Here is a 25,200-nt window from a genome sequence, read left to right as displayed (position 1 = left end):
TAAATTAAATGGTATAATGTGTTCTTTAAAATAAGATATACCATGTTACTGTGTTATGTTCCATGTTAAAATGGGAGAGAGAGTAAGAGGGAGAGCGCATTTCTGTAAAAAAAAAAAAAACTCTGAGCAGAAACGACTACCTTAATGAAAAGGGATGGGAGGCACAGTGCCGGTTTCGTTGTGCTCGTCGATCATTGCGAAATTGCACGCCGTTCCCAACACGCACTCGATTGAGCAAGTTGGCCCAAAATCTTGCAGCATACGGGATCGTCAATGCGACCAATTTTTGGCCGAAAATTGGCCGCATTGTCGGTTGGACATGCACTTGGTGGCACAGATTTTCATCCAATTTGATTATAATACTCAAATCGGGTGGTCGATCTGCCGCCAAGTCGTCTGATGTATGGCCACCTTAAAGAGACTCCGTAACAAAAATTGCATCCTGTTTTTTATCATCCTACAAGTTCCAAAAGCTATTCTAATGTGTTCTGGCTTACTGCAGCACGTTCTACTATCACAGTCTCTAATAAATCAACTTATCTCTCTCTTGTCAGACTTGTCAGCCTGTGTCTGGAAGGCTGCCAAGTTCTTCAGTGTTGTGGTTCTGTGATGCATCTCCTCCCTTCAGGCCCCTCTCTGCACACTGCCTGTGTATTATTTAGATTAGGACAGCTTCTCTCTTCTCTATTATCTTTTACAAGCTGGATAAATCCTCCTCTGAGCTGGCTGGGCTTTCACATACTGAGGAATTACATACAGGCAGAGCTGTCTGCATTCTGCAGGAAGAAACAGCCTGACACTTCAGTGGAAGATAGCTGCAGGGGGAAAGAAACACACAAATGATCTCTTGAGATTCAAAAGGAAGGGTGTATACAGCCTGCTTGTGTATGAATGTATTTTCTGTGCGTGGACATACTGTACATCAACCTACTTCCTGTTTTGGTGGCCATTTTGTTTGTTTATAAACAAACTTTTTAAAACTGTTTTTAACCACTTTTAATGCGGCGAGGAGCAGCGAAATTGTGACAGAGGGTAATAGGAGATGTCCCCTAACGCACTGGTATGTTTACTTTTGTGCGATTTTAACAATACAGATTCTCTTTAACCCTCCTGGCGGTTAATTTTTTTTGCCATATAGGCAAAAATCCTTTAAAAAAAATAAATAAATAATGTCTGTTTCATGTGAAGCTACCAGAGTGGTAGCTACATGAAACACCACTAGAGGGCGCATGTGTCCCTCTAGTGCGATCGTCGCCGGCATCAATAGCAAACAGGGGAACGCGTATATAACGCGCTCTCCTGTTTGGCTTCTCCTGTCGCCATGGCGACGATCGGAATGACGTCATGGACGTCAGACGCCTTCGATCCAGCCCATAGCGCTGCCCGGAACTCATTGGTCCGGGCAGCGCAGGGCTCTGGCGCCTCTTGTGCCGCTGCGTGCGAGCGATCGTCGCAGAGCGGCGGCGATCAAGCTGTACGCGCGGCTAGCAAAGTGCTAGCTGCGCGTACAGCATTTTAAATGGAGCAAATCGCCCCACCAGGGGCTGAGATATCTTCCTGCGCGGCATAGCCCAAGCTCAGCTCGGGCTTACCGCCAGGAAGGTTAAGGATAAAAACCTCCCCTAGAGGGTACCTAGCTTCTGGATCCTAAAGAGGCTTCTCTTGCCATCCCTCACAGACCCCTTCAATCGTAGGGACCCCTGGGAAAACAAAAAAACATTTAAACTAACAGTCACCACTGCGCACATACGCAGTAGTGGCTTTTCCCTCGGGCTCTGGCAGAAATAGACTAGCCTGATCAGGTCCGCTCAACTGCGCAGCTGTGTGGTGTCTGCGCAGCTGTGTGGTGTCTGCGCAGCTGTGTGGTGTCTGCGCAGCTGTGTGGTGTCTGCGCAGCTGTGTGGTGTCTGCGCAGCTGTGTGGTGTCTGCGCAGCTGAGTGGTGTCTGCGCAGCTGAGTGGTGTCTGCGCAGCTGAGTGGTGTCTGCGCAGCTGAGTGGTTTGGATCAGGCTCGGCTATTTCCAACAGAGCCCATTGGAAAGCCACTGCTGCGCATGTGCGCATGGCTGAGAAGCCTTTGTCGGTGAAATCTTTGGGGGTCCCAGCACTAGATCCCCTCTAATGAGGAAGACGGGGGAAGCCTCTTTAGGTACTCTTCAGGTACACTTTAAATGACACACAATTCCTGGCTGTTTTGGCGAGCCTCTGCCTTTAATATTTTTACCCATAGACCCTTAACAAGCATGCAGCAGATCAGGTGTTTCTGACAAAAATCTGACAAGATTAAGGCCATACATCAGGCGACTTGACGGCCGATCAACCATCCAATTCGATTATTATAATCGAACTGGATGAAAATCGTTGCCGCCAAGTGCATGCCTGACCGACAAAGTGACCAATTTCGGGACAGAAATTGGTCGCTTTGTCTATCGCGCATGCTGCAAGATGTCGGGCCGAAGTTGCTTGGTCAGGTGTGCGGCGGTATGGCAGCGATTTCCGAGCGAGCGGCATGATGATGAAAGCCCCACCGCAATGTATAAATGTGCCCCCCCGTGTGCATTTATACGTTACCTGTCCTGTTGCACCCTCCGCGCGGTGTCCCATAACTTTCAGGCGGCTATCCGTATGCGCTACTGGCGCATAGTGTCTGACGTCACTATGCGCCGATGACAGATGCTATGCGCCAGTAGCGAATACGGAAAACTGCCCGGAGGTTTCCCGGGACACAGCGTGGAGGCTGCAACAGGACAGGTAACGTATAAATCAGGGGTCTCAACTTCGCGGCCCGCGGGCCATTTGCGGCCCTCAATGCAATATTTTGTGGCCCTCGCCGGCAAAAGCTTCCTTATAGTTCGCTTCAGTGCTCCCAAGTAATCCGCCACTAAACAAGGGCTGCAGAGGCCCCAAATCGCCCAAGGGGCAATCCGCCGGCATTTCCTGGAAGGGGCAGAGCGGGCTCAGGAAATTCCATGAAGATTTCATGCTGAAACCGGACGGGAATCGGCCTGCAGTGTATGGGCAGAATTGACAAATGTACCTCTAATAAGATTCAATTAGAGATAAATTTGTCTCTTTGTCGAATCTGCCCATAATCTTTAGGTCTATGGGCACCTTTACAGGTGTGTGATTCAGACACTGCTGAGCAGAGAGATAAGCAGGACTGCCAGGCATCTAGTATTGTTTAAAAGGAAATAGATACGGCAACCTCAATATGTCTCTCACCTCGGGTTCTTTCCCCTACTGGCCATTGGTGGTGGAAAGCGACTATGCGTGCAGAGACTGGAGTCAGTTCACCTGACCTACATCCATCTTCTGGGTCAGTGACTCAGAATGCATTAGAGGCAGAAGATTAGCAGTCAGGAAGTAGCATATTTGAAAAGGAAATGAAAATGGCAGCCTCCCCATCCCTCTAACATGTTTCCTTTTAAAGTGGACCTGAACTCTTGCACAGGACAGAAGGAAAACATAGATAAATGCACCCTGTGTGTTTTTAGAGAGTTTAGCCTGTCTAATTTGCCCTCATTTGTGACTAATCACCTCTGTATTTCGATCTCTCAGCTGTGTCAGATGGCTGCCACTGCAGAGCAGCTAACATGTAAACCCAGGGTGTTAAACCTAAGTCTGCTTTCTTGAAAGCAGGAAGTACACACACTTCAGATTTATTGCAGGATTTGTATCAGCTGTTAAAAATAAATATTTTCTTTAAAAGTTATTATGCTGTTGCTCATCTTTTAGAGCAGAGGGGAAGTTCTGAGTTCAGGTCCGCTTTAATTAAAATCAACATTAGGATTTCAATTCATTTTAACAGTAACTAGGAAATGTAGGGTAAGGATCCCAGAACTTCATTGAAAACAATAATCACTTTAACAACATACTCATTATCTTCTTCAGTAGAACACTGCCCTCTGGTGGTGCTTTCTGGCTCTGCGGATTTCATAGCCTTTGCATCTGCACAAAAACAGAAAGCAAGAACATTGTGCATCAATCCATTTTGGGACAGTCTAAATAAAACGTCCAAGTGGGATTTTTTTTTGGGGGGGGGGGGGGGGGGGGGGTTGTCCTTTGCACTGCAAATCTGCATGTATAAATTACTTTTGTTCCATTATCTGTAAACTCATAGGGGCAGTGCTCACTCCCCTGTTGCTTCTTGCAACAGATGGTTATGCTAGACAACGACCTGTTTTTGTAAAGTGCAAGAAAGGACAATGACAATAAACTGGATAATTAAGCATTGATAACAACTGCAGTTTTGTAGGATTGTGTATATTAATACCCTGTCTCCTCCATAAATAAAGTCTCTGTTTGTAAAGCCTTCATTCTTGTACCCCCCTCCCCCCCTTTCCAATTATAGTAAACACTATCGGTGTTCCCGTTAGAGTGCTCAAATTATGATGTTCACCATTATCACCACCACATAAACTCAATCTGCTGTGGGTAAACCCTCCTTCTAGGTGGTAAAATTGATCAGTGATTGGCCATTCATATTTTAACGTGTGTACCAGGCTCAACTGTGTGGCACATGGTCAGACTAAAGCCTGGTACCCAATTTCAATGCTACATGTTACAGGCAGATTGTGAAGGTAAGCCCTCATACTACATGGAGGTGGTAATATTGGCCAGTGATTGGCCAATCCTAATTAAAAGTGTGTACTAGACTTAAGGGTGCCCACAAACCTCGGATTTTGATTGGCCAATCCCTGGTCATTTTTACCACTTCCCTGTAGTATGAGAGCAAACAGATTTTGAATACTGTGATTATGCAAGTAAGCTTTCATACTACATGGAAATGGACAAGCCCCTGATGACGCTTATGCGAAACCTGGTCGGGCAGATGAATGGGAGAGCAGCACCCCACCTATTTGATATATGCGCTGTACTGCTGTGGTTCCCTGTCAAAAGGGCCCAGGAGTGAGTATTTTGTATATGATCTTTTACTAAATAAATGGTAATCCTTTTAGACGGAGTACACTTAGATCTTTTTATTCACTTATTGTGCATATGTTGGGAGTGTCTACATACTGAGGAGAGGACGCTTTGCACAGGTGCATGGAAGAGTGAATTTGGAACCAGTGATCGTGGTGGCTAATACTAATGCGCTTCAGACCTTATAATTTGGGTCTTATAAACAGCCGGTAAGCCTGCACTTTGAAGGGTGTTGGTGGAGGAATGCAGTTTTGAAGTACCTTTAGCGACGAAGTTTGTGATTTGGATGTATATGGAGTCTCTCTGAGGACTTTGAACTTGGCATGCTTTATGGGACTTTGTATTGAATGCAGTGGCGTACCTAGGGCATTTGGCACCCGGTGCTGGGTATTAAAAGACACCCCCCCTTAAAAAATGGGCGTGGCCACAACCTGCGGCGTGCTGCGTGACAAAAATGGGCGTGGTCAAGACCGGATGAGGGTGGAGCTAACTGTAATTTAAAGTATTAGCTAGTATAGTTGCCCCAGTATAGCTAGTAGTTTCCCCTCAGTATAGCTGCCCCCAGTGAAGCTAGTTGCCCCCAATGAAGTTAGTATAGTTGCCCCCAGTATAGCTGGTATAGTTGCCCCAGTATAGCTAGTTTAGTTGCCCCAGTATAGCTAGTTTAGTTGCCCCCAGTATAGCTAGTATAGCTGCCCCCAGTATAGTTAGTTTAGTTGCCCCCAGCGTAGGTAGTTTAGTTGCCCCCAGCGTAGGTAGTTTAGTTGCCCCCAGTATAGCTAGTATAGTTGCCCCCAGTATAGTTGCCCCAGTATAGCTAGTATAGTTGCCCCCAGTATAGCTAGTACAGTTGCCCCCAGTATAGCTAGTTTAGTTGCCCCCAGTATAGCTAGTACAGTTGCCCCCAGTATAGCTAGTATAGCTGCCCACAGTATAGCTGATATAGTTGCCCCCAGTATAGCTAGTATAGCTGCCCACAGTATAGCTGATATAGTTGCCCCCAGTATAGCTAGTATAGCTGCCCCAGTATAGCTAGTTTAGTTGCCCCCAGTATAGTTAGTTTAGTTGCCCCCAGCGTAGGTAGTTTAGTTGCCCCCAGCGTAGGTAGTTTAGTTGCCCCCAGTATAGCTAGTATAGTTGCCCCCAGTATAGTTGCCCCAGTATAGCTAGTATAGTTGCCCCCAGTATAGCTAGTACAGTTGCCCCCAGTATAGCTAGTTTAGTTGCCCCCAGTATAGCTAGTACAGTTGCCCCCAGTATAGCTAGTATAGCTGCCCACAGTATAGCTGATATAGTTGCCCCCAGTATAGCTAGTTTAGTTGCCCCCAGTATAGCTAGTTTAGTTGCCCCCAGTATAGCTAGTTTAGTTGCCCCCAGTATAGCTAATACAGTTGCCCCCAGTATAGATGTCCCAGGAGGGGGGAAGCAACGCTAGAAGGAGAGGCAATGGGGGCAGCGGTGGGGAGGGGGGAATATCCCCCCCCCGTCCCTCACCTGGGACCCCTCCTTCTGCCTCTCTCCCCCTCCATTTAGCGGTGGCAAGTGCGGGCTCGGCGGCGGGGAGACTTGCGCAGAATTACTCACCACTTCCACGTTCCAAGCGCTGGCAGCGTATGTCGTCACAGATCTCCGCCTTCAATGCCGCCCACTGTGCTTTCGCTTATCAGGAAGCACAGTGGGCGGCTTTGAAGGCGGAGATCTGTGACGACAGCCAGCGCTTGGAACGCGGAAGTGGTGAGTAATTCTCCGCTTGTCTCCCCGCCGCCGAGCCCGCACTTGCAACCGCTGAATGGAGGGGGAGAGAGGCAGAAGGAGGGGTCCCAGGTGAGGGAGGGGGGGGGGGGATATTTCCCCCCTCCCCACCGCTGCCCCACTGCTCCTCCTTCTAGCGCTGCTTCCCCCTCCTGCTCTGCTGCTGTGGGGGGTCGTGGCGACACCCCCCTGGCTGTCTGTCACCCGGTGCGCCACGCCCCCCTGCGCACTACAGTAGGAACGCCACTGATTGAATGTAGTTAATTTGACATTACTTTTGCGCGGATATAGAGTCAATTCATTGGTACTGAAGCTTTCATACTACTTGGAAGTGGTAAAATTGGCCAATCAAATTTGGATGTGTGCGTGCACACCTATGTGGGATGGAGTGAGTATATGGACCAGGACACACCTGGACTAGGCTTAACCACTTCTCTACCACAAGGTTTTTCACCTAAAAACCACAGCAATTTTCACATTTAAGGGAGGCAAGGGCTAATGGGCTTAATGGGGGGGTATAATTTATTTTAAAAAAACCTCACTGATGCTGATCAGTCACTAATGCTGTGCTAGTTATCTGAGATCCTCTCACGAGTGATCTCAGTAACTGTAACAGCATAGTGACTGATGCAATGTTTACACACATTCTGCATGAATGAGCACCGTCATTGGCTTTGTGAACACATGTTCACATCAGCCAATCACGGACCAGCGGGTGCCCCACGCGTATGCACATCCGCGTGCCCGCAGACGCGAACGCGCACGCGATCGCGCACAGCAGCAAAATAAACAGGAGTTGCCTATCTACACCCCTGTGACTCAGGTGAAGTTTAAAGGGGCGTAGATAAGCGTGGCAGAGGTTGTTAAGTGGTTAATCTGAACTGGCAGTATAGGACAGGTGAGCCAATGGTCCTGCAATGTGTCCCAGCCAGCTACCTGGAATAATCTACAGTACACAAGAAAGATGGGGTTCACAAGAGGACACTGAATATGGGGCTACACAAGAGGACACTGAATATGGGGCTACGCAAGAGGACACTGAATATGGGGCTACGCAAGAGGACACTGAATATGGGGCTACGCAAGAGGACACTGAATATGGGGCTACGCAAGAGGACACTGAATATGGGGCTACACAAGAGGACACTGAATATGGGGCTACACAAGAGGACACTGAATATGGGGCTACACAAAAGGACACTGAATATGGGGCTACACAAGAGGACACTGAATATGGGGTTAAACTGGGATGATGGGAGTACACAAGAGGGTACTGGGGAGATGGGGTAACACAAGAGGGTACCGGGGCATCTGTCCCAGGCTCAAACTGAACCACAAACATACCATTCTCTGTCCAGGGCTGTTTTTAGGCATAGGCAAACCAGGCAGATATCTGGAGTGACAAAAATAGGAAGGGGCACCACAGAGCTAGTCTTAGCACACTGGACTTAATGGAATTCTTATAGCCAACTGCTAGTTCCATTAGGGAAGAGCTGAACAGTCATTTTAACACCTAAATGGGCACTGCTGTGTTGGTTGTTACAACTCTAATTGGATTTCCAGGACAATATTCTAATCTGTAAAGACCTGGCTGTATATAAACAGAATGTTGTTTATAAAGTGCATACATACATACACTTCAATACAGTGAGATCGGACTTTGGACTAGTGAGATGTATATGTGATAATGTCTTTTTTTAAGCCAAACTATGTAACCATGTACTGTATCCTTTACAAACTTATTTTGAGAAACAACAGTATTTCAATGCAAACTATCAATTTCTTACTGGTGCCCACAAAACTAACTGATGGAGGTTATGATATTGCTGTTCACTAGATTGGGGTAGGGCGACAAAAGGTTCCTTGCCAGGTGTGCCACAATGGCCAGAAACATCCCCGTCCGCTCCCGCTGGCCATAGGAGTCTGGCTCTAGTGGGAATCCAGCCTAAACAGAAGTGTGGAGACTGATATAACAACAAACAGGGACCAACTCCATAATAAGGACTATTGGTCTGCAGGTGCATATTTGACAGGATCATATTGTCCTGCGACTCCCATCTAGCCAGAGGTCCACCAGGATCTCAAGACATAGAAACCCTCTTTCCCCTCTGCGGTCAACCTCATGAACTCTCTCCGTGCCCTTCCACCCTGCATTTTCCCCCCTTAAAGGGACCCTGAGCAGACTCTTCAAATGAAAATCTGCACTCTCCGGGGCTTCTTCCAGCCCCTTCCTTCCCCCCCCCGTAGTCCAAAAGGTCCATCGGTATCCTCTAGGACCCCTCCGTGGTCCTGCTGGGGGCTCGATTACCCTGACGACTTCGGGAGAAGTGGTGCGCAACTGCGCATGCACAGCCCATCCGTGCACCTGGCTCGATCCCGCCCGTATCACTATAAGCCTCCTGCGCATGCACAGCCCATCCGTGCACCTGGCTCTATCCCGTCCGTATCACTATAAGCCTCCTGCGCATGCACAGTTCAAGGACAACTGTAGCGAGAGGGATATGGAGGCAGCAATATTAATTTCCTTTTTAAACAATACCAGTTGGCTGGCAGCCCTGCTGATCTGTTTGGATGCAAAAGTGTCTGAACAACACCCGGAACAAGCATGCAGCTAATCTTGTCAGATCTGGTGTAAATACATAGTTCAGCCGCGCGGATGCAGCGATTCATCTTTGCTCATACTGCTGAAGAGGACTACATAGTAAAAGGAGGTAATTTTATTCACTACAGACTCTCTTTAAAAGGAAATAAATATGGTAGCCTCCATAACCCTCTCACTTTAGTTTTCCTGTAAGTCTTTTCAGGACCACGGATGTGCAGGAGGCTTACAGTGACGAGCGTGTGACTGAGACGAGTGCGTGGCCAGGCAGTTGTGCATTTCTTATACTGAAGTCGCCAGGCTAATGGGGCCACCAGTGGGACCATGGAGGGGACCCAGAGGATGCAAAAGGACGGGTACGACCCAGTCGTGCAAATGATTTCTTATTCTCATATGGCTGTGGTGGTGGGGGGTGCGCATAATTTGAGCCATGTAGTGTGTGTGACAGACAGATTGGCAGGATGGGAGTGGCCACACCATATGCCCTGAAGCAACAAGTTAGCAGCCCGCCCAGCCAGGATTCCCAAAACAGCCTGACAAAAGCCCAAATAAAAGGGACTATAGAAAGCTGCAAGGAACAATACCTGGAGGAATGGAGAAGTGACATGAAACACTCACAGAAAGTCACAGTCTACCAATCACTACAGAGGGAGTACACAATGGCTCCATATCTGGAGGGGCTACATTACCCCAAAGACAGACCCTGAGCCTGTACCGTCTAAGTGCCCACCGCCTGGAGATAGAGACAGGGAGGCATAGAGAGACAAGGAAGCCCCAAGAGGAAAGACTGTGCAGGGAGTGTGACCAGGGGTCCCTCGAGGATGTGGCCCACTTCCTGCTACACTGCAGCAAATACGCACCCGTGAGGACTGCCTACTTCCAGAGACTCTCCGCCCACATCCCGGATTTAACCTCCATAGTTGAGGAAAGGAAACACTACATCCTCCCGGGGGAAGAGGAAATGATGATGCAAATAGCGGCCCGATAGGTCACTGTCTGCCACCAACTGAGAGGAACACAATACCCCATGGACTGTTTACTCCTTATACCATTACCCACCCCTATGAAATATATAACCCTTATAATGCTGCCTATACCCTCCCCATGCCTATTATCCCACAACCACCCCCTCCAATGCTAATGTTAATGTTTTGCTTTGGCAATGTTAAATATATTTGCTCCTGCAAATAAAGTTTTTTTGGATTGGATGGGAGAAACAGACAGACAGATAGACAGACAGATACCCTATAGAGTAGATGAAGGAGACAAAGGACAGAGGCATATATAAGAATAAAAAGATTGGGACGCAACGCTACCCCTGTACAACGTCCACACTCTGCAGCTCTAACGAGCGTCTGCAGGGAGGAAATGAGAGGAGCACACTTAGGGAAAGTAATGAGACTCCTGTCAGGCGTGGATTACACACTGACACACTCAGATGGAGGAGAACAGTTAAACACGCAGCTTGAACAAAGTTTATTAAAACCAATATCATTTACACTTTACATTACCGGCTCCTCTGCCTCCACACACTCTGCCAGCATACAGATCACTCACACTAAATCTCACGCATCACATTACTTTTTCTATTTATTTATTTAAAGAGCACCTGTCACACAAAACCAGGCTCAGTTAAAGGGCAATTTAGATTTATGCAATAAACAGGTGAGCTGAAGCTTCCTCCAATGACAGAGTTATTAACCACTTCCCTACCTCTGCCACCGTTATCTACGTCATTGTAAACTTAATCTCCGGCACAGGGGCGTAGATGAGCGTCTATTGCGGCGAATGGCCACCTCCCACGTGTGGTCTCATCGCTGCCCATTAGTGGGGAGATCAGTGAATGGGAACACAGTTCCCATTCATTGATCTAAGTCCGGTATCAGTGATCACCGGCATCAATGTGCTGCCTGTGGTCATGGTAACAAATACAGTAACACAGCCACGCGTTACTTCTTGTTTGCGTACTAACAGTACACAGGAAGAAAATGCGTGAGGACATCTTGTGGCCAAATAGTAAAATTACATCTTTTTTTTTTTAATAAAGACACAAATACCATTAGAATTAACTCCTTACCTCCCCCACTCTCCCATAGTAACCAAAGTTTAATATTTGCATATATATATGCAAATATATACATAGCAATGACAAAAATACAGTTACCTTTGGGATTGAACTTTTTTTTAATATGTATGTCATGGGGGCATATTACTGTTTGTAATTAGTGATGGGCGCAAAACAGAAAAAAAACGCAATTATTTTAAAATAAAACATTGTCGCCATACATTGTACTAGGGACCCAACTGAAATGTTGAAATAACTGGGAGAAATGGGCTAATAAAATGTGTGGGTTTAGAACATTTTTTTTTAAAACTATAATGGCAGAAAATTGAGAAAAAAATGATTTTTTTCAATTTTTTTTATTCTTCCTGTTAAAATGCATTTAGAATAAAATAATCCTTAGCAAAATGTGCTGCGGTGGCTGCCATGTTCATTAGGTTATAAACAATGCCAGTTGCCTGGCTGTCATGTTGAGCTGTTGGCTTTAGTAGTTTTTGCGTCACATGCCTGCAACAAGCCTGCAGCCAGTGGAGTCAGAGCAGAGTCACAGCATCTGATCTGCATGCTCATTCCGGGGCCAGGGACTTCTAGTATTAGCGGCAGAGCATCAGCACAGGAGTCAGCGAACTGGTATTGTTTATTGGAGAATGAATGGCAGCCTCTCTATTCTTTTCACTGCAGGTTGTTTTAAAGAGAGTCTGAAGCGAAAAATAATTGCTAAATTTACCTTAGCATTCGCTTCAGAACTCTCATCAGACGCAAACCGCCGCATTCCCGGCGAAAAACGAGGGCTGCAGACCCCTCCAAATCCCCGGGGAGGTCTAAAGACGGCACTTCCTGGAAGGGGGAGAGCTCTCTTTTGTAGCTCTGCCTTTCCTGCTGTCAATTGCCGCACATCGCCGCCTCTCCCCGCCCCTCTCACTCTTCCTTCACAGAGAGGGGTGGGGGAGAGGCGGCGATCGACAGCAGGAAAGGCGGAGCTACAGCGAATAGCTCAGCCTCTCAGGGCAGCACAATCCACGACCAAGTTGGTCGTGGATGTTCGCCCGGGGATTTGGGGAGTCTGCAGCCGTCGTTTTTTGGCAGGGATGCGGCGGTTTAGCACTGGTGAGACTTCTGAAGCGAATGCTAAGGTAAACATAGCAAAACAAATTCACTTTAGAGTCTCTTTAAAGGCTAGTTAAACATATATTGCCTTGCAATCATCATGTGAAAAGTCACATAGGGCGAAACGTTGTGTGCATTTTGTGCTATGATAATTTGAATAAAGCAATCTACAATTGCAAAAATTCAGGTGGAGACTCAGTCATCTTGTTATTTAGTATTAATATAGTGCTAACATCTTCCAGAGCGCTGTACAGAGTATATATAGGCTTCAATTCATCAAGGGCTGTTCGATAACAATAACCAAGTCCTTAAAATACCGCATTCGGTGTGCTAATTCATCAATATTGTCACACATGTGGAATTTCTCTTTGTCTGATAGTCGACTCCTCCTCTATGCGGGGTGGCACTTAAGGTCGCAACTGCCTGCGTCACAGCAGAGACTCGTCTCGGAGAGCCGCCCGAGGAAGAAGCGGTCATGTGACTGATCACATGACCGCTCGGTCCTCCACGGACCAGGAAGCAGCCGCAGCGGCAGAGCGGCTCTGATTTGAGGGGGCAACAAGTCTATGAGGGGGCTCTGCCCCCTCTTGCCCCCCCCTAAAGCCGGCCCTGGCTCCCACTAGCATCTCTGCATATGCAAACAGGCACTCAAGGAGTTACACTAACGAAGGGTGCCTGGAAAATATCTTTTATTCTTTTCTCTCTGCTTGCTGCCTGGATGGTCTGTTCCACCTGAGAAGCCTGGCCAACCTATCAGCGGCACTTGCAAGGGACGTTTTTATTGGCTGCCTGCTGCTGTCAATCACGGGGACATCCACACTGAAGGCATTCCAAGCTTGTTATCGACATGGAAGAGCTGGAGATAATCACCGCACATGTTATCGAATGCTGTAACCTTGATGAATTGACATTTGCTGACATTTTACTGACAGGTGTTGAGGTAATCACTCACTGAACAAGTCGGTAATTTATCTCACTGCTCCATAATTGCAGCTTTTCATGCGGTAACTGCTTTGATGAATTAACATTTTACTAAGTGCTCCGGAAAGTCAGCTGTTTTCAGCATTACCGAATGCGGTAATGCTTGATGAACTGAAGCCAGTCACTAACTGTTTTTTTTGTTTTTTTTTTTACTTAAAAGCCAGTTAACTCATCTGTATGTGTTGGGCTTATGGGAGGAAACTGGAGTTCCCGGAGGAAACCCACACAGACACGGGGAAAACATACAAACTCCTTAAAGATGTTGACCTGGCTGGGATTCAAACCAGGAACCCAGTGCTGCAAGGCGAGAGTGCTAACCACTACTCCACCTTGCTTCCTTGCATCTGGGCGTGGACTGGTCGACCCCCCCGGGAATTAATTTCAAGCAGTGTGAGCAGTGGGAGTATCTGTTGTGTTTGAACATAGTGTGAGCCTAACTATACTCAAGCTCTCAAAAAGAAAAAAATAATAATAAAGTATAATCACCAGCATCCAAATTTGTCTCCATGTCAAGATGAGCCTGCGTCCAGCAGTTTATGTAGTGAGACCCAGGCCTGAGTTGTAAAGTGTGCATGATTAGTGGACAGCATCTGGTGACAATGGCAGGCAAAGTTTGCAGTTCAGACCGAAGTGTCACTACATAAACAGTTGGACACACTTTAAAAGGAGGCAAAAGCCTAAATCTAGCTTTACTTAGCTGGGGCTTCTTCCAGCTCCTAGAAGTCATTTGGGTCTCTCGCCGCAGCTCTGATGCTCCCCGGTGTCCCACTGGCCACCTGCAAGGATCAGCAGCTGTGGGCGAGGCTTCTGTGCATGCAAGCGCCCGCGTGCTTACGCGTCCATGTCACTGGGCAGTAGTGTGTGCAGGCACAGTAGTGCCCATTGACATAGACGTGGTCGCGTGCGGGCGCATGCGCAGAAGGGACGGCGATCCTTACAGACAGGACACTGGGGAGGACCAGAGCTACGGTGAGGGACCCAAATGACTACCAGGTGCTGGAAAAAGCCCAGGTAAGTAAAGGTAGATTTAGGTTTTAGCCTCATGAGCCCTTTAGGGCTCTTTCGCACCAAACACCAAGTTAAATGCGACGTTAAGGTCGCATAATGTGCCCCTAAGGCAACGCATGTTAGCTTTGAAGTTGGACGTTATATAGAGCCGCGTTAGGAGTCTCTTCATGCTTACGTAACGCGTACTATTGAACGAAACCGGTGCATGCGTCAAATGTAAAAAAAAAACAAAAAAAAACAAACAGTACTGAGCATGTGCAAACATTTGAACGCAGCCACATAAGAGTATAACGCACAGCACGCTGCACTTTCATTTACCGTGCTGCGTTATACTCCAATGCAACGTGGGCACTGTGAACAGTCCATTCATTTATCATTGCTGTCAGTTGGGCTGCGTTACAGGCTGCTGTAACGTGGGACTTTAACGCCCCACTGTGAAAGCAGCCTTAAAGAGAACCCGAGGTGTGTTTAAAGAATGTTATCTGCATACAGAGGCTGGATCTGCCTATACAGCCCAGCCTATGTTGCTATCCCAAACCGCACTAAGGTCCCCCTGCACTCTGCAATCCCTCATAAATCACAGCCGTGCTGTGAGGCTGTGTTTACATCTGTAGTGTCAGTCTCAGCTGCTCCCCCGCCTCCTGCATCGCTCCGGTCCCTGCCCCCGTCCCTTCCCTCCAATCAGCAGGGAGGGAAGGGATGCAGGCGGGGACTGGAGTTCTGCAGGAGGCGGGGAGAGCAGCAGACTGACACTATAGAGATAAACACAGCAAGCTCTGACAAGCTGTTTGTCAGCAGCGTGGCTGTGATTTATGAGGGATTGCAGAGTGCAGGGGGACCTTAGGGGGGTTTGGGATAGCAACAGAGGCTGGGCTGTATAGGCAGATCCAGCCTCTGTATGCAGATAATATTCTTCAAACCCACCTCGGGTTCTCTTTAAAGCACTTTGTTATCAGCAAGGTGCACTTAGAGGATACCAGAGCCCAAAAAAATATGAGAAAAAGGGGGAGCAGGCATGTATGGTAAGCTGTCCTGATGCTCACCGCAATACCAGGCAACTGGTATTGCTTAAAAGGAAATACATATGGCAGCCTCCATATATCTCTCATTACAGTTGTTATGAGAGTCTGTACAAGCTATTGGCATGCTATAAACCAATAGTTCTGGGTGTGGCCTACTGAGATACACCTGTGACATATATGGATTGTATGTATGCATTACTGTTCACATCCCTTCTGATCTATAAAGTTACACTTGAGCACCTGGAGTTACCCTCGAGCCTCTAGAGGTAACTTTAGGTCAGTATAACATGTTTGTTACATTGCAGTTCCACCTTTATCTTGTTCTAACTGGTTTTATCTGGTTTTTGAAGGCCGAAAACCATACTGTCCATTGCCTGTGCACAAGGTGTCCATGCTTGGCTGTGTTGTATTGCGCAGAAGCGGATATCATAGGTTTGCACTGTGATCACGGACCTATGACAGCGACCGTGTATGCGCTTGCCTGTGTTATGATTTAGGGGGTATAAATGGGTTGGGAAAACACCTACACTTTTGTGTAGAAGCAACCAGTAAATGTACTGAGTGCCGTTCCAGGTATCTTCCCCATCGAGGTGGTTGAAGTTTCCGGATTCTCCCTGGGTGATGTCGCTATGATAGCTACGATATCTTGGTAATGTATATCGATGATTACTCATAATTACTAACCCTTAAAACTATGATTCTGCAAATACCTTTACATTTATAACAAAATTATAGAACAATAAATACAATTATTGATTTGTATTTAGTTTTGTCAGCAATTTTTTTTCTTGCCTAGTATAACTAGAGCGCGAAGTTAGAGGGTTTAAAAACCCTACTTGCTGAGGCAAAACAACTACGGTACCAGAGTAAAAAAAAAAAAATGGATTTGCATGTCTCTGTCCACTGTCCTGAAATTTAGTAGTATGGCTGTTGCTTCTTGCAAATATGGAATCAATTTCTGTAAATTCCTTCTTTAAGAAATCAAAGCTTGAAAACAACAAATGACACATTTATCTGAATTCGCTGGCTAATGTCCCTCTGAACTGGTTATCAACATAATTTCTGTACGGGGTCCGGGGACCTGCTTTACTGTTTTTAAAAAGTCCAACTAAACTGGCATCTGATTGGAGATTCCCCTTCTGATCAGTGCTGGCAATGGAGCAAAAGTGGAGCAGCTACACAGAATAACGAATCAAGTCTCAGTTGTTAAACAACCAATCACGTCTCAGTTGTTAAAGGAACACTATCATGAAAAATTGTAAAATACAGTAGACAATACAAATCTGACAGGTTTAGGACTGGTCCATCTCCTCGTGGGGGGTTCTCAGTATCCCCTTCACAAAACAATCCCTAGAAAGGATCTATACACCACAGTGGCTCCCCTCTGTGAATCCCTCCAACTGGCTTCCTATAACAGTCCAGAATCAGATTCAACTAGATACTGGCCCATATGTAATTCACTTTTTCTCCTGAGTTTTCTCCTAGGAGATCATTTTTCAGCTTTGATTTAAAATAATTTTTTAGCACTTTGCAATTGAAAAAGTACCAAAAAGTAGGTGAAACAATACTGCAAAAATTATTTTGAGTATTGGTTTGCTTGCTGGCAGTTTAAAAGGCATTTTATTTACAAATTGTGAGAATATCACCGAGGAGAAAACAGAGGTGGAAAAGGGACTTGCATATGGGCCACTGTGTCTGGCCTACAAATCTGTCCACAAAACCTGCCCAACCTCCATTTCCAATCGTGTGCACACCTAGAGCGCTTCTAATCGCTTTTTAAAATGCTAGTACTTTGAAAAGCGCTTGGCTAATGTATTTGAATGGGATGGATCACGCCAGAGCAATGTGATTTTTCCCAAAACGCAAACGCTAGTCCTGCAGCATTTCTGAGGCGATTCAGCCTCAATGTTAAAGAGACTCTGTACTGAAAAAAAAGTCCCCTGGGGGGTACTTGCCTCGGGAGGGGGAAGAGTCATGGTCCCAATGAGGCTTCCCCCTCCCCTGTAGTTGCAGGCAATACAGCGCTGGCTCCCCCAGAGCGCCCCGCAATCATCCCTGACAAGGCTTGCTATATTTACCTTCCCTGGCTCCAGCGGTGGCGCTGTTGCAGCTCTCAGCACGGAAATAGCTGATCTCTGTCGGGTCCACTATACTACGCAGGCGCAGGAGACTTGCGCCTGCACAGTAGAGCGGCCCGACAGCGATTGGCTATTTCCGCCTATCTCCGAGGCGGAGAGCCGATACTGCGCTGGAGCCGGGAAGGTAAATATATACATCCCCGCTGTTCGGAGGGGCACAGCGAGACCGCCGTGGGACACAGGAGGGTGGGGGAAGCCTCTATAGGATCCGGAGGCTTTCCCCTACCAAGGTGAGTACCCCCCAGGGGAACTTTTTCTTGTTACAGGTTTTCTTTAAAGAGAATCTGTACTGTTAAAATCGCACAAAAGTAAACATACCAGTGCGTTAGGGGACATCTCCTATTACCCTCTGTCACAATTTCGCTGCTCCCCGCCGCATTAAAAGTGGTCAAAAACAGTTTTAAAAAGCTTGTTTATAAACAAACAAAATGGCCACCAAAACAGGAAGTAGGTTGATGTACAGTATGTCCACACATAGAAAATACATCCATACACAAGCAGGCTGTAAACAGCCTTCCTTTTTAAAGGAGAACTGTAGTGAGAGGTATATGGAGACTGCCATGTTTATTTTCTTTTAAGCAATACCAGTTGCCTGGCAGCTCTGCTGGTGTATTTGGCTGAAGAAGTGTTTGAATCACACCTGAAACAAGCATGCAGCTAATCTTGTCATATCTGTCTAATTTGTCAGAAACACCTGATCTGCTGCATGCTTGTTCAGGGCCTATGGCTGAAAGTATTAGAGGCAGAGGATTAGCTGAATAGCCAGGCAACTGGTATTGCTTAAAAGGAAATAAATATGGCAGCCTCCATATTCCTCTCACTACAGTTCTCCTTTAATCTCAAGAGATCATTTGTGTGTTTCTTTCCCCCTGCAGCTATCTTCCACTGAAGTGTCAGGCTGTTTCTTCCTGCAGAGTGCAGACAGCTGTGCCTGTATGTACTGTATTTTTCGCCGTATAAGACGCACTTTTTCTCCCCCAAAAATGGGGAGAAAAAGTCCCTGCGTCTTATACGGCAAAGGCAGGGAATCCCCAACTTAATAACGCCCGCCGTTCCGAACCGCCGACCCGCCGCCATGTTGGGGATTCCCTGCCTGCTTTCCCTATGCCTGCCCGAGTCTCCTGGCCCCCCCGGATGAAAATGTCAATAGCAGCGGCAACTTACCTTTGGCAGGCTCCTGCGCTGATCCTATATCATTGCGCTGCCCCCCGCTAGCCTCCTCTGCCTCCCCCCTCTGTATCTGGCCCCCCCGGGTGAAGGAATAAGTATCGGCAGCTTACCTCCGCAGTGCGCCCGCGATGACTGCAGACGTCCGTCTTCAGGGCACTTCTTGCTCTAGTGGCCGGCTTTGAACTGCGCGTCATCAGTTCAAGCCGGTCACTAGAGCGAGAAGTGCTCTGAAGACGGACGTCTGCAGTCATCGCGGGCGCACTGCGGAGGTAAGCTGCCAAAGGTAAGTTGCCGCTGCTATTGACATTTTCATCCGGGGGGGCCAGGAGACGCAGGTGGGAGGGAGGAAGGCTGGGGGGCACTGGAGGACATATGGGGGGCACTGGAGGACATATGGGGGCACTGGAGGACATATGGGGGGCACATGAGGACACATGGGGGGCACATGAGGATACACAGGAGGACACATGGGAGGCACAGAAGGACACATGGGGGCACATGAGGACACATGGGGGGCACATTAGGATACACAGGAGGACACATGGGAGGCACAGAAGGACACATGGGGGCACATGAGGACACAGGACACATGGGGGCACATGAGGACACATGGGGGGCACATTAGGTCCCACAGGAGGACACATGGGGGCACAGAAGGACACATGGGGGCACAGGAGGACACACAGAAGGACACATGAGGATATGGGGGGCACAGGAGCACACATGAGGACACACAAGGTTATGTACAAGACGCTCCTGGAATATGGACGCACCAGGTTTAGTATTTTTTTTTCCCTTGTTTTTGCCCTCTAAACCTGGGTGCGTCTTATATTCCGGAGCGTCTTATACGGCGCGAAATACGGTAATTCCTCAGTATGTGAAAGCCCAGCCAGCTCAGAGGAGGATTTATCCAGCTTGTAAACGATAATAGAGCAGAGAGAAGCTGCACTAATCTAAATAATACACAGGCAGTGTGCAGAGAGGGGCCTGGAGGGGGGAGATGCATCACAGAACCACAACACTGAAGAACTTGGCAGCCTTCCAGACACAGGCTGACAAGTCTGACAGGAGAGAGATAAGTTGATTTATTACAGAGATGGTGATAGTAGAACGTGCTGCAGTAAGCCAGAGCACATTAGAATAGGTATAGGAACGTGTAGGATGGTAGAAAACCGGATGACATTTTTGTTACGGAGTCTCTTTAAGTATAGAAAAATGGACTATACACACTTGCAGCTCTACCTAAAAATAAATAAATAAATAAATAAATAATAAAAAAAATTAAAAAAAAAAATAAATAAAAATAAAAATCGCTAGATATAAATAGAAAATCGCTAGGCACATGCCTGTAATCGCTTAGAAAAATCACTTCTAAAAGCGCTGAGCGTTTGCAATTACGCTACCGCAGTGGCGTAGCTAAGGAGCCGTGGGCCATGGTGCAAGTTTTAAATTGGGCCCCCCAGCACTCTATAGATAACAATTCATACGGCGCACGAAAACCTGCCAATAGCAACTACAGTGTCAGAGGTGCAAGAAGGGGATGGAGAACAGTTTGTTAATAATTACTACTATTCAAAGCATCTATAGAATTAATTATTACCAGCACAGGACCAATAGAGAGCTAATACTGCAGTTCAGGGAGGGCCCTACTGGTCCCCTCTGGACCAAGGGCCCTGATACAGTCATAACCTCTGCAACCCCTATTGCCACGCCACTCTACTAGCGCTTTTAGGTATGCATTGGCCCTTACTTACACTAACACTAAACACCTAGCCGCTTACTCCGCTCCTCCAATGAACTTCGCCTGACCGCCCCCTGCATCACCCAGTCCCATGCACACCTCCAGGACTTCTGAAGAGCTGCTCCAACACTATGGAACTCCCGACCTCCCCCCATTAGGGTTGCCCTCTCCTTCAACATCTTCAAGAAGGCCCTCAAAACTCACCTTTTCACTCTGGTCTACCTTCCCCCCTCCCCGACTGGAGCTCTAAACCCACAGCTGAACTCTGGTCCCCTACCTTTCGTGTCCCTACCTCTCCCTCTAGATTGTTAGCCTTCACCAGAGTCCTCCTTGTGTCTCCTACCTGTTCACGCACCTCCGTACACCCATCCTATGGATCTGAGTGACCTCTTGTGTGAACTCGACTTGCCTAATCTCCATGCTCCCATCCAGTGACTATGCATTGCCTTGTACTCATAACGTGCTGCGTGACCTGGTTTGCATGTATTCCTGTATAGTATTATTGCTGTATGTCACTCTAAATATTGTCTGTAACCTTAACTAATGTACAGCGCTGCGTAATATGTTGGCGCTTTATAAATACAATAAATAAATATATTATAAAATAATATTAATATAAGTTGTTGGACAGCCTGTCATTTGCACACAATTCTGGCAGTTGACTGAGCAACTGCCATTCAGTAAGTGCTTTTGAAAAAAAAAAAAAAAGAAAATCCTGAGAATCCCCATGATGAGATGCACTAGTCCAAAACATGTCAGATCTGTCAGAATTTCATTGCCTATTTTAAGCGACAGGAACATGGGAAAAGGTAATTTATAGTGCATTTTACTCTGGGAGTAATGTACGGTACTCCTTATAACTATATGCACACAAGTACTTGAAATTTTAAAATTTTTCGCAATAGTGGTCCTTGAAATGAAAAATGACTATGATTGGTTGCTCTGGATAGCTGACATTGTTTTCTTTACACCCGTCTTCATAAGGTAACCCCACTGTGTGCTGGCTTCCACTGGGCACTTAGGCTAACCATGTTTGTCATCATTTTGTATTGATCAGAGATTTTCACAGCCACCTTCTCTAGAGAAGAAGAGTTGTTTTTGTGGTTCTGCCATATGTGACTGTCAAAGAAATCGATTCACTGACCTCTTCCTTCTCTCCTGAGAGTGGATGCGGTCTTCTTTTTTGAGGCCGGGCTCATCCGCCGAGTGCCGGTGACAGGAGAATAGGCACTGGGGTCCTGTGTGGTCATCATGTTACCCTTTTCAACCTATAAATCAAGGCATAAAAACAGATTACAAAAGCTCACAGTAACAAGAATACCGTCTCACCAGTAGAGACCAGTGACATCACTGAGAATGCAGCCTAACCACTCATTTCCATTCATTAGAGACCAGTGACATCACTGAATGCAGGCTATCCATTCATTAGAGACAGGTGACAGCACTGAGAATGCAGGCTATCCATTCATTAGAGACAGGTGACAGCACTGAGAATGCAGGCTATCCATTCATTAGAGACCAGTGACACCACTGAGAATGCAGCCTATCCGTTCACTAGAGACCGGTGACACCACTGAGAATGCAGCTTATTCATTCACTAGAGACCAGTGACATCACTGAGAATGCAGCCTATCCATTCACTAGAGACCGGTGACACCACTGAGAATGCAGCCTATCCTTTAACTAGAGACCAGTGACATCACTGAGGATGCAGCCTATCCATTCACTAGAGACCAGTGACATCAATGAGAATGCAGCTTGTCCATTCACTAGAGACCAGTGACACCAATGAGAATGCAGGCTAAGACGCTAGCATGTTTCAGACCACATGTCCTTAATCATAGTCCACGATTAAGGGCATGTGGCATCCAAAACATGCCAAAATGGATAGGCTACATTGTAATGATGCCACTGGTCTCTAGTGAATGGATAGGCTGCATTGTAGTGATGTCACTGGTCTTTTTTAAATAGACTGTCTACATTTTCATTTATTTTACAGTTCTCTAATAAAATTAATAACCCGGATTGTCATTGATCTAACTAGTCTGTAATAAATGGATAGCCTGCGCCCTCAGTGATGTCCCTGGTCTCTAGTGGGTGCATAGGCTGCATTTTCAGTGATGACACTGAGGATGCAGGCTATCCATTCACTAGAGACCAGTGACATCACTGAGAATGCAGCCTATCCACTAACTAGACACCACTGAGAAAGCAGCCTATCCATTCACTAGAGAATAGGGATGGCCCAGCCTTGGAGAACTCACGGAGAAGCACATGATCAGTTTGATCAGCTGATAGATTTGTAAGGCTCTGATTTGCTGGTCATGATCGTGTGTTAAACAGGAAGTCATCACAGCAAATCAGCTGATCAAACGGATCATGTGCTTCTCCATGAGTTCTCCAAGGCTGGGCCAGCTCTACTAGAGACCAGTGACATCACTGAGAATGCAGCCTATCCAATCACTAGAGACCAGTGACATTACTGAGGATGCAGCCTATCCATTCACTAGAGGTGGGGTGGGGGGTGTCCTTTGGGTCCCCTTCTCATTTGTCACTAATGTATCATAGGTTCTTTTGCACATTTTTACTATGCATTATTGAACTAGGGGTGTTATTTTATTTTATGGGTTGAGTCCAGGTCATCTATTGATAGCATTGGGCATGCGTATTTTTGTCTGTGTCTGTTCCGTATTTTTATACGCGTACTATACGTCTGTTTTTCCGCATCGCGGTGGCAATAGGACGCCAGTAGAGGCATCATTGCGTACGTCCTTCCGCATTGGTTGTCATGTGACGGTGGTTGCCATGGTGACGGCGGGCAGCGCTCGGTGTTTGTTCGTTTACAGTTTTACACTGTATATGACACATCCAAACCCATGCCCTCTGCATCAGGATGCCCTGGATTCCTCCCAGGATCTTTTTAGATGTTCAACAGGTGCTATAGATCAGAGTTAGAAATGTTTCTATTTATATGTTTATGTTCCTGCTGTGACATCACACATTTCAAAATGTTTGACCAATGGAGTGGGAGGGCGGTACCCTTTGTGGACAAGCCCTGTAGTTCCCCATCAGGTCCAGTCAATTGCATAGGTTCCTCTGATTGGTTGCCCTGTTGGAGCTTTGACTATATAAAGAGCATGTCTGCAGTTGTTCATTTGGCTGTGTGGCGTGAACAAGGACTGTGATGGTCCGAAATGGTGGACCGTAGCCACTATGCAGCTTTAATGTTTGTATTTTTATGATCCAATAAAATAATCTTCTGATTAAAAGAGCTGTGCTGGATCGTCTTGGAGAAATATCTATTCACTAGAGACCAGTGACATCACTGAGGATGAAGCCTATCCATGTACTAGAGACCAGTGACATCAGTGAGGATGCAGGCCATTTATGAATGTTCACTGAAATGTCACGTGGATTAACTGCAAACTTGCCAGCAACCATTTTGGGCGGAGCTTACATTTACTACATCAGAATAAAAATTATGCAAAAATGTCACAAAATCTCTCATCATAGCTGCGCCGTACTGACCACTCTCTCAACTGACGCTCACTGCAGTCTCCTTACTATTAATACCCACGTTCCACCCAACGCTGGCATGAGAGAGCCATCATCTACTATACCATAATACATTTGGCACCGCGGCCGATCCATTTGGCACCGGCGGAACGCTGCGACGGGATCTACAAACATAACAGTAATAGTTCAGTTTTATTTTATACCGTACTAACGGCGGCATAATTTATCGAAGCCGTGCTATTTTTATGGCTTAATTACGGGAGATTAGCCGAGGTAAACAATTATGTTCTCGGCATAAAAATGCCTGTCTGGGTTCCATCTCCCGTCCGCGCACTCTAATCTGCTCAATGTAACATTATCATAATTCCATATTGTTTCGAGTGGTGGTCGATGACAAGACGGCTGCCGGGGTAATTACACAGCTCAGAGCTGACAAATGACTCCCCTTCAACTTCTAACACATTCTATTTGGGAAATGACTACGGGCTCGGAGAAATACACTTGTCTTTTCGGTGATTACGGGTCCGGCTTGTCGACAGCCCTTAAATCCTGCATGCCGCAGCCCCCCCTGGAGCCAGGCAGGGCAGGCTTGTTATGTCAAGCTACTAATGCCATCCAGATTGATTAAAAAAAGCGCGGCAGATGTAAAAGTTCCGGGATCCTCTTGCGGAGGATTTGCAGTAGAGCTTTGGGGATCTGTTGTTAAACAAACACTCCGTCTCCTGCCCCCTCCCCAATTAGACTGAGAAAAGGGAAAACCAGTGTTTGTATTGAAGTTAGAGAAACTGATTGTAGAAATGCTTAGCCCGCGATTACTACTACTACAACAACAACAACATTTGTAAAGCAGTGGAGGTAGAATAGGAGGTGCCCAGGAGTATCAAAAACAGTTGTGGAAGGTAGTAGCAAGCACCAAAATAGAATCGTATGAGAGTAAGATGAAAACCTTTATTGAGTACTTAATTTATACAACGCGTTTCACGGCACAGGCCGCTTCCTCAGGTACAACACTATTTGAATGCACTGCTCAGAGTGGCAGCGTTACAGGCGCCCAAGACTAGCTGTACACCACCGGAGGTACAAACACTCGACCTGAGGAAGCGGCTTACACCGTGAAACGCGTTGTCCATATGAAAGAGGAACTTCAGCCTAAACAAACATACTGTCATTAAGTTAGAATA

The 25,200-nt window shown here is 46.7% G+C and overlaps 1 protein-coding gene and 1 long non-coding RNA gene across 4 annotated transcripts in view; one reads left to right on the top strand and one right to left on the bottom strand.

Moving 5' to 3' along the window:
* Window positions 1-23,880, top strand: part of LOC137520856 (uncharacterized) — a 62,239-nt gene extending 38,359 nt beyond the window's left edge. The window contains exons 3-4 of the long non-coding RNA XR_011021953.1: window positions 16,028-16,103; window positions 23,774-23,880. This is a non-coding gene — a long non-coding RNA (uncharacterized lncRNA). The remainder of the gene's footprint in view (window positions 1-16,027; window positions 16,104-23,773) is intronic.
* ITGB3BP (integrin subunit beta 3 binding protein) overlaps window positions 1-25,200 on the bottom strand; it is a 58,002-nt gene that overhangs the window by 18,305 nt on the left and 14,497 nt on the right. For all 3 annotated transcript variants that reach the window (XM_068239329.1, XM_068239331.1, XM_068239328.1), the window contains exons 3-4: window positions 21,648-21,771; window positions 3,876-3,948 (exon numbers count right to left, since the gene is read on the bottom strand). In XM_068239329.1, the coding sequence (XP_068095430.1) occupies window positions 3,876-3,948; window positions 21,648-21,771 (197 nt within the window). The remainder of the gene's footprint in view (window positions 1-3,875; window positions 3,949-21,647; window positions 21,772-25,200) is intronic.

The sequence above is a fragment of the Hyperolius riggenbachi genome, chromosome 6 (assembly GCF_040937935.1).
Source record: "Hyperolius riggenbachi isolate aHypRig1 chromosome 6, aHypRig1.pri, whole genome shotgun sequence".
NCBI lineage: Eukaryota > Metazoa > Chordata > Amphibia > Anura > Hyperoliidae > Hyperolius > Hyperolius riggenbachi.
Note: the sequence above shows the minus strand (reverse complement) of the source record. Positions and strands in the feature narration are given on the sequence as shown.